The 9695-nt window shown below is 35.7% G+C and overlaps 1 protein-coding gene across 1 annotated transcript in view; it reads left to right on the top strand.

Moving 5' to 3' along the window:
• Nucleotides 1-3173: 3173 nt before the first annotated feature.
• Nucleotides 3174-9695, top strand: part of DSG3 (desmoglein 3) — a 31306-nt gene continuing 24784 nt past the window's right edge. The window contains exon 1 of the mRNA XM_055324560.1: nt 3174-3348. Coding sequence (XP_055180535.1) covers nt 3301-3348 — 48 coding nt within the window. The 5' untranslated portion in view covers nt 3174-3300. The remainder of the gene's footprint in view (nt 3349-9695) is intronic.

Here is a 9695-nt window from a genome sequence, read left to right as displayed (position 1 = left end):
CAGCTCTATTTTCACTAATGATTAAAGTGTAGACTATTTTCTGCTGATGCAGTTATTGTATTCTCTGACATTTCTGCATGCCTTCAGGTATGATTGTAATGGAAGACATCTGATTTCTATCACCTTCAAAGACCAAGGACGACGGATCACAACTTTTGCAGGCCTCTTCAAGATGTATGTATAATTCTGTTAACATATGATTCATGAAATTAATACCTTAATTCATTATTTTGTGGATATTCAAGAACAATTAAATATCAGAAACTAGTAACATCTGGCATATAAAATATATAACATACATGTTTCCAGACAAAAAAAAACAAAAACTGGTGAAGACTTGCCAGTGAAGGCAAAGTCTCATTAATAGTCTCTACTTTGTGAATAATAGAACTAGTATAGAATAACAAGTGTTAGAAACATCATGGACACTTCAGAACTACTGCCCACTTGAATAAATATTCATCCTTATTACTTCACTCCTTATGCCATGGTTCAATTTTTAGCAAATTGATGAATAGTTTCTTTAGCTTTTCAAACCTATGATGTGTCCTACTGTCCAACTGTTATATAGTCAATATTGTGCATCAGTTGAACCACAATATACACGTGCAATGAAGCTCCCTTCTAAAGATTATAATTATTATTGTTATGATCCTCATTTTTATTTCAGCCTCTTGAGTCAGAGCCAGTTTCAAGTTGGGCTTAGGTTTCCAAAGCCATTATTCAGAGAGTAATAACCTAAGTATTCAATAGAAACCACTGGAAAATGCTCCCTTCTTTCCTTATCACTAACAAATGAAAAGGCAAGTGAAAACATTGCTTAGTCCAAAGATGTTATGCAAATGCACTCCTCAGCTGAAGCAACCTCCACTACCTACCTTCCTGTCACCATGCAAATCAGGCCGCAACCTTACTGAGGTCCCAAATCCTTCAAATAAGAGGAAGTGTTGGCTTAAAGCACTGTCAATAGCACATAGAAGATCAGAGAGCACTGCCTGCCTGTAGAATGCACAATGGGATTTGTAATGGATTTCTACAATCCTCCTTGAGGGACACGTAGATGGAGCCAGGCTGCAGTAGGCCAAGTCTGGTGTGTTATTTTCCTACATGGATGCCCACAGCTTTTATATACCACTTGGTTAAGAATCTGTAACTAGTATTTTTAAATACAAAAATAAAATACTTCTCTACCTATATTCAGGTAAGGAAAGTGTGGAATGATAATTTACATATTTAAGCCCTAAAGTTGTCAAGGAACTGGAATTTTAGAAAAGGTAAATGAGAACAAGTAAGCCATATCTAGAATTTAGATTCAGTGCAACCTGCAGATATGCCTAGAAATATCATAATTCACTGCTATCATCTCTTTTGTCTTTAGTACAGACTTTGAAGAATTACAAGATATTAAATCATGGGACAGGAAAGAATTGAAAGTTAACTATATTTTTCTCTTCTTTCCTGCCCCAAAGCTTAGAATGTTATTAAAAAAGGCTCTGCTCAACTATACCACAAAGGCAGTCATTCTTAATATATAAACAAATGGCCATGTCTATGTCCCAATGAAACTTTATTTACAAAAGTTTTATTACAAAAACAACATTTTTCTGGATATGGATGGTGATGATGATTGCACAGCAATGTGAGTATACTTAATGCCACTCAGCTTTACACTTAAAAATTTTTAAATAATAAATTTTGTTATGCGTATTTTGCCACAATTTTTTTTAAAAACCCATAAGATGTTGTCCACAAGGTGCTTTTTTTCCTAACGTTTTTTAAAGATTTTGTTTCTTTATTCATGAGAGACACAGAGAGAGAGAGGCAGAGACATAGGCGGAGGGAGAAGTAGGTTCCCTGTGGGGAGCCCAATGCGCGACTCAATTCCAGGACCCTGGGATCACAACCTGAGCCAAAGGCAGATGCTCAACCACTGTGCCACCCAGGTGCCCCTTCCCTAACTTTTATTTATTTTTTTAAAAAATATTTTTATTTATTTATTTATTCAGAGAGAAAGAGAGAGAGGCAGAGACACAGGCAGAGGGAAAATCAGGCTCCATGCAGGGAGCCCGACCTGGGACTCGATCCGGAGTCTCCAGGATCACAGCCCCGGCTGCAGGCGGCGCCAAACCGGTGGGCCACCAGGGCTGCCCCCTTCCCTAACTTTTAGACAAAGAAAATCCTTTTTGCCTAAGATACTCTGATGAAATGGTTTTCCTGAAACTAAAAAGCTTCTACAATCTGGTGCATAGATATTTACAAAGATAAAATTGTTTTACTGAAACTTTCTTTAAACGTTTTGAAATGTTTAAAATGTTTTTAACTCGAATGTTAAAAGCAAACTAAAATGGTTTAGTAGATTTTTTCCCCTATCCCCTAACTTGGGTGGTGTGCACATATTTAGAAGTGCATAAATACACAGCAGCAAGAAAGTTGACTACTCCAGAGGAAATGTTTTGAGTAATTAAAAGTGCACAAAGTTTATCTTCTTCACTAGACAACCTACCTTTTCAAAAACTTATAAATGAAAAGGAATACAAGAGGAACGATGTCATCTGATTATTATCAGGGATGTGGTCTTGCAATGCATTATTTATATATTTCAAATATCCAAGGCACCCTATAACTGTTTACGTTAATTTTATTCCTAATTATTTTCAATTATTTCTAATTATTTTTTTATTGTATTTCAATTATTTTTAACTGTATTCTTAACTATTCTTAATAGTTGCGTATCTTGATGGTTTTCTTCTTTAGATGTGTATTACTTTCAATAAAATATATTATTACTTAAAACCAACATTTCACTTAGTTCAATCTACCCACATATATGCAGGCTAAAAATAAATGCTTTTCTAGAAGTTAGTTTTCAGGGGATTTTTGTGTTTCATTTTGCTTTTCAGTTTTAATTGCAACTCTGAAGAAAAGCCAACTGGATTCTTTTTCAGTGTGGTCAGGACTGGCTTTTGCACTTCCATAGCATGATTAATTTATTATTCATCTGGGACCTTCCTATTAAACTTTGTCTTCAGCCTGTGAACTTTTCTTTCAGCCTCCAACAAAGGATTTCATTGCTTTTGGAATTGAGGTGTGTCTAAGTTTTTACCTGGGAGCAAAAGTGATGCAAGCGTTTCTGGTGAGACCAATCCTTGGTTTAGGGTGGGGAGGAGTCGCATAACAGACCATCTATAGACTCCAAGAGGCAGAGTCGCTAGCAAAGGGCTTTTCTTAGACATATGCAGACAGTTGGAAGGATCCAAGCAGCAGCTTCCTTGGATTCGTCCAGCAGGGAAATCAGAGAAAATGACTTGGCTCCTGTTCAGAACATCAGGGGCTCTGGCCATTTTAATGGTAAGTCCAAATTTTTTTTTTCAAATCATCACAACTTTCTCTGTTTCCTTCCTTGTTTGATCATACTATATTTGATTGCTGAATCCGTATTATATATTCTAAAAGGACTGCAGTGGAAATAAATATTAGAATAAAATCACAAAGATTATCAACCTCCTCCTTTTGCTGGTTTTTTAATGTTGTACTTTACACAGAAAAATAAACCAGAGAGAAGTAGAATTTGAAAGTCAGTATTTAGCATTTCTTTAGTTAATGAACTAAATAATCATGGTCTTAGATCTATTTTCCACAAGGCCTTCACTTTCTTCAACATAATGCTTTTATTCATCTTTCCAAAACACGAACTAAAACACATGAAAGAGAACAAGGTCTATTTTCCAAGGTTACATATCTCTTAAGCATGTGGCTAAGAAGTGTACATGCCTGGTCTTGATACCTGACATGTTTTTAAAATAGACCGTTGAATTAAAATCAAAGCAATGTTTGACTGTAGGGAAGTTGACAGGATTATTAGGAAAAATTTGGTCAGCCATTACGTTAAAAAACATCCCAACTTTGGGGGAAAAAAGACATACAACATTTTAGAGGCCATTTTATTTTCAGGAGAATAACACTTCTGTTCATTGAGGGGCACCTGCGTGGTTCAGTGGGTTAAGCGTCTGCCTTCAGCTCAGGTCATGATCCCAGAGTCCTGGGATCAAGTCCCACATCTGACTCCCTGCTCAGCGGAGAGCCTGCTTTATCCTTTCCCCCTGCCTGCCACTATCCCTACTTGTGTTCTCTCTCTCTCTCTCTCACAAATAAATAAATAAATAAATAAATAAATAAATAAATAAATAAATAAAATCTTTTTTAAAAAGGAGAAAAATTTACATACTGTTATCTAAAAGAGAAGTGAAATCTGAGGAGCTGACTGGTTTGTTCCTTAACTATGTTGTTTCATGAAGAAAAAAAAAAGCCACAACTTAATCAGTTACATTAGGATATAAAATAGTGACATATACCATAAGTGAATTTTTTTAAAATCCTAATTCCCACTTCATAATAAACTGAGTTGACCTAGGCACCAGTTTCCCTCATCTCCTCATCTAAAAAGTTGAAATGATAATTGGACTTCAAGAAGCTGCAGGGAAATAGATCTTCAGAGAGAACTTTCTAAAAATTAAAGGTGTCTAAAATTAGAATAGGCTGCCTCATGAGCCAGAGTTTCCCAGGTTGCCCTCTCAGGACAACATTTAAGCAGAAAATTGTTATCTTCCCTTCTGTTAGAGTCTATTTTCATCATAACAATGTAACTAATTGTTTTGGTTGTCTAATGACTTTATTTGAGCTAAAAACATTCCAAAGAGAAATGAGACAGTTGTATGACATTCCCACCTTTCCAGATGGTAATTTCTAGACTAAACCTCAGAGAACCTAATAATCCACATATCCAAACCAATGACCAACTTGGAAAGCTATGGCAAGGGTGGAGGGGGTATCAGAAGGTGTCATAAGAACACAGAATAGGGGATCCCTGGGTGGCACAGCGGTTTGGCGCCTGCCTTTGGCCCAGGGCGCGATCCTGGAGACCCGAGATCGAGTCTCACGTCAGGCTCCCGGTGCATGGAGCCTGCTTCTCCCTCTGTCTGTGTCTCTGCCTCTCTCTCTCTCTCTCTGTGTGTGTGACTATCATAAATAAATAAATAAAAATTTAAAAAAAAAGAACACAGAATTAGACCACCACAAGCTTAGGGGAGCTCTTTTCTCTGCTTCGACACATCATTCTCAAGAACCTCTCTGGTTCTAGAGTGACCATTACATCATTATACTAAGGGCTGTTTCATCCATCTTCATATCCCTAATGCTTCCTATGATCTCTCTCTTACAGTGGACACACAATTGTTTAAAAAATAGATAGATGAAGCCTCTCTATTCTATAACCTCCCATAGTGTCTCTATAATGCTACTCATGAAGGAAAGTATGAAAAGGAAGACATTTTCCTCCCCTTAGAAAAATTTTACACACACACAAGCTATTTAAACAACAATATAACTTCATACATAATTAATTAAACTGAATGGTCTAGACCCGTTCTGTCCAGTATGGCAGCCACAGGCCACATGTGGCTAATAGCCACTTAAAATGTGGTTGGTCTGAGATGAAATGTGTTGTTAAGTGTAAAATATACATCATATTTTGAAGACTTTATGAAAAAAAGAATGTAAAATGTCAGTGTAGTTATGTTGACTACAATGTAGTTATGTTGACTACAAAATGATAGTATTTTGAATATATTGGATAAAAGATATGTTGTTAAAATTAATTTCACCTCTTTAAGCTTTTTAAATAGATGAATACTAGAACATTTAAAATTACATATTTGGCTCACATTTATAGTTCTTATTGTTATTTCTATTGGACAGTGCTTGTCTATCATTAATGCTGTTCGTATAATGTAGTATCAGTTAAGAGTGAGGTTGACAAACAAGGCTCCATGGACTAGGTGAGATTTTTAGCTGTTTTTTGATTAGCATGAATGGGCCAAAGGGGAATATCCTCAGTTGTCAGACCAGCATGAGCAAACGAAAGCACAATTACAGCATTTGCCTAGGGGCAACGGACATACTGGTTTGGCTAGAATGACAGTTTGCATTGGACATGAGTTGGAAAGGTAGATGACAGATTGAAAAGTACATTCTGTGAAGGCTAATGAAGTTCCTTTAGAAGTGGGGACTCACCCCAAGTTTTGAAATAGTGTAGTAAGGGGAAAAAAATCAATGTTTTTAAAAGCACTGTGGAGTGGGAATGTACATCTTTTGTTGTCAAAGGGTGAGGTTTGAAAGTTGGAAGACATATTTAGAGGTGCTGAATTGGAATTCCATCATCCTATGACCATAGAAGGGTTGCCTAGAGAAGCTAGTTATGACAGCAAAGTCACAGGCTTCAATCTATGCCTGTATAACTGACTCCAGGCCTTATTTTCTTAACTATCAAATGACAATAACCACAGCCTTCTGCCACAGTAAGAATAAAGAAGCAACAGGTGTGTTGAGACGCCTGGGTGGCTCAGTTGGTTAAGCCAACTTGAGCTGACTCTTGGTTTCAGCTCAGGTACCTGAAATCAAGCCTTACACTGGGATCTCCACTCAGTGAGGAGTCTGCTTCTCTCCTTCTCCCTCTCCTCCTGCTTACATTCTCTTTCTCTCTCTCTCTCTCTCTCTCTCTCAAATAAAGAAATAAATACATCTTTTTTTTAAAAAAAAAAAAGCAACGTGCAAACAAGTGCTCTGGAAAATATAAAGTGTTTTCTAAGACTCCTATCATTTGAAGTATTTACATTAGTAATACAGGTTATTCTTGGTAACTTCTTAAAATTCTACCTTACTATTTTAAGTAACCACCACCACCAGTTTCAATAAGTCAAGAGAGGATCTATATTTTTTCTTGAGTGAAAGAGCATATCAAACTATATCTTATATTTGCATAATAGTGGGTGTGAGAAAATAACACTTTCAAACTTCGAGCATTACTCAAAATTTCAACTGTTTAGTCCAATTACTTGAAAGATGAAGGCATGGGGAACACCTACATATAGTAAAAAAAAAAAAATGTAATAGTGACCAGTGTCCTGTGCATATTTGATCCATTTCACACATTAAAAAATAAACATTTGGGGGAAAAAATTGTGATTGAAAAATACTTATCAGGGCATCTGGGCAGAGTTTGTCTCCAGCTCAGGTCATGATCCCAAGGTCTTAGGATCGAGACTCATGTGGTGCTCCCTGCTCAGTAGGGGGCCTGCTTCTCCCTCTCCCCCTGTTCTGTTCCTTCTGCTTGTGTCTCTCTCTCTTAAATAAATAAAATCTTAAAAAAGGAAAAATATTTATCTTCAGAGATTTAACCTTTTAAAAATGTCTATCCTCAAAGGAGATCATTGTTCAATGTTTTACAGTCCACAAAATCCGCAAGTTTGTCATATAACACTTCTATTAGCATATGGACAATGAGCTATTTCATTTCATGTTACTATATTATGCAAAAGTTTACTTACTACAAAACTAATAGTGATACTTGAAATCCAAAGATTTTTAAAGCACAAAGTTTTAAAGAAATTAGTAGTGTTGGTTTAGTGCTGGGGAAAAAAAGAGTAGTTTAAATATCAAATTCTGTGTTAGAATGTTTTCTAAACATAGTAGAACTATTTCCAACCACTTTCTTCTATAGAACATACAAAAAAGAAAATTTCTGATAAAGAATTGTAAGTAAATGGTCCAATTTTTTTTAACTGAAGTGTAATTGATGTATGATATCCTATTAATTTCAGGTGTACCTCATAGTGATTTGATATTTTTATGCATTACAAAATTATCCTCATGATGAGTCCAATACCATACAGTATCAATATCATTGACTATATTCCTTATGCTGTACATTCCTTATGCTGTACATTACATTCCCATAACTTACTAATTTTATAACCGGAAGCCTATACCTCTAAATATCCTTTGCCTATATTACCTGTTCCCTAATCCCTCCTCTCTCTGGTAACCAAAAGGTTATTTTCTGTATCTATAAGTCTCTGTCTGTTTTATTTTGTCTGTTTATTTGTTTTGCTTTTTAGATTCCATATATAAGTAAATCACATGGTATTTGTTTTTCTCGGTTTGACTTATTTCACTTAGCATAATACCTTCTAGGTCCATCTATGTTGTCACAAATAGCAAGATTTCATTCCTTTTTATGGCTGAGTAATATTTCATTGCATGAGCATGCATGTATGTGTATGTAATGTATATGTAATATATATGTATATATTACGCCTTCTATATCTATTCATCTATTGATGGACACTTAGGTTGATTCTATATCTTGGCTATTGCAAATAATGCTGCAGTGAATATAGGGGTACATTTATCTCTTTGAATTGATGTTTTCATTTTCCTAGATAAATACACAGAAATGGAATTGCTGAATTATATAGTACTTCTATTTTTATTTTTTTGAGAAACATCTATACTGTTTTCCATAGTGACCATATCAATTTATATTCCTGCCAAACTGGGGGTTTCCTTTTCCCCACATCCTTGCCAACTCGTGTCATTTTTTATCTTTTTAGTTATAGCCAATATGATATGTGTGAGGTGTGAGATGATATCGCCTGCATTTCCCTGATGATTAGTGATACTGAACATCTTTTCATGCCTGTTGGCTATCTGGATGTCTTCTCTGGAAATGCCTATTTAAATCTTCACCTGTTTTTTAATTGGGGTTTTGTTTATACAAAGTTGTGTAAGTTCTTTATAATGTATTGGGTATTAATCCCTTATCAGACAGATGACTTGCAAATGTCTTCCTCCATTCAATAGGCTGACTTTTTATTTCATTGGTGGTTTCCTTCACTGTGCAAAAGCTTTTTAGTTTGATGTAGTCCCATCTGTTTATTTTAGTTTTTGTTCCCTTGGCCTAAGGAGACTGCTCCAAAAAAATATTGCTGAGATAAATGTCAAGAGCTCACTGCCTATGTTTTCTTCTGGGAGTTTTGCGTTTTCAGTTCTCACATTCAAGTCTTTAATCCATTCGAATTTATTTTTGCATATGGTGTAAGTTGGTGTTCCAGTTTCATTATTTTTCATGTAGCTGTCCAATTTTTCCCATACCATTTGTGAAAGAGACTGTCTTTCTTGCCTCCTTCATTATGGATTCATTGACCATATATGTGTGGGTTTGTTTCTGGGCTCTATTCGATTGATCTATGTGTCTATTTTTATGCCAGTACTATACTGTTTACTATAGTTTGGTAGTACAGTTTGAAGTTAGGGAATGTGATACCTCCAGGTTTGTTCTTTTTCAAGATTGCTTTGGCTATTTGGGGTCTTGTGAGGTTTCACAAAAAATTTCAAGAGTCTTTGTTCTAGTTCTGTGAAAAATGTAAATGGCCCAAATCATTAATAGAAGGAAAATCTTTGCGGTATCTTTCCTTCTCTTGATTGATGAAACAATTCAGTTTCCAGGGCTAATAAATATGTGAAAATAAACGTGCTCCTGAATTTCTCCAAATGTTAAGATTCTAAATTCAGAATAAACTTGACAAGCAATTCTGGCCAGTCTTGCCTGATTGAGCAAATGTCAGGAAAGATATAATTACATCTTCCAATTACCACTCCCAATTGCTTAATACCTGAAACCAGTTTTCATTTGGAGCCAGAACATTTAGTGTCCCATGTGGTTTCTCATAAACCTCCTAGCCTTTGGCTCTTCATTTCCAGTTAAGAGTCAGGCTGATAGCCTAAGGTAAGGACTTGTTTTGGGAAGTTCATCACAAGAAAATTATATGGATAACTGGTTACTGTCCATAATTATACTA

This window comes from Nyctereutes procyonoides, unplaced genomic scaffold (genome assembly GCF_905146905.1).
Source record: "Nyctereutes procyonoides isolate TBG_1078 unplaced genomic scaffold, NYPRO_anot_genome, whole genome shotgun sequence".
Lineage (NCBI taxonomy): Eukaryota > Metazoa > Chordata > Mammalia > Carnivora > Canidae > Nyctereutes > Nyctereutes procyonoides.
Note: the sequence above shows the minus strand (reverse complement) of the source record. Positions and strands in the feature narration are given on the sequence as shown.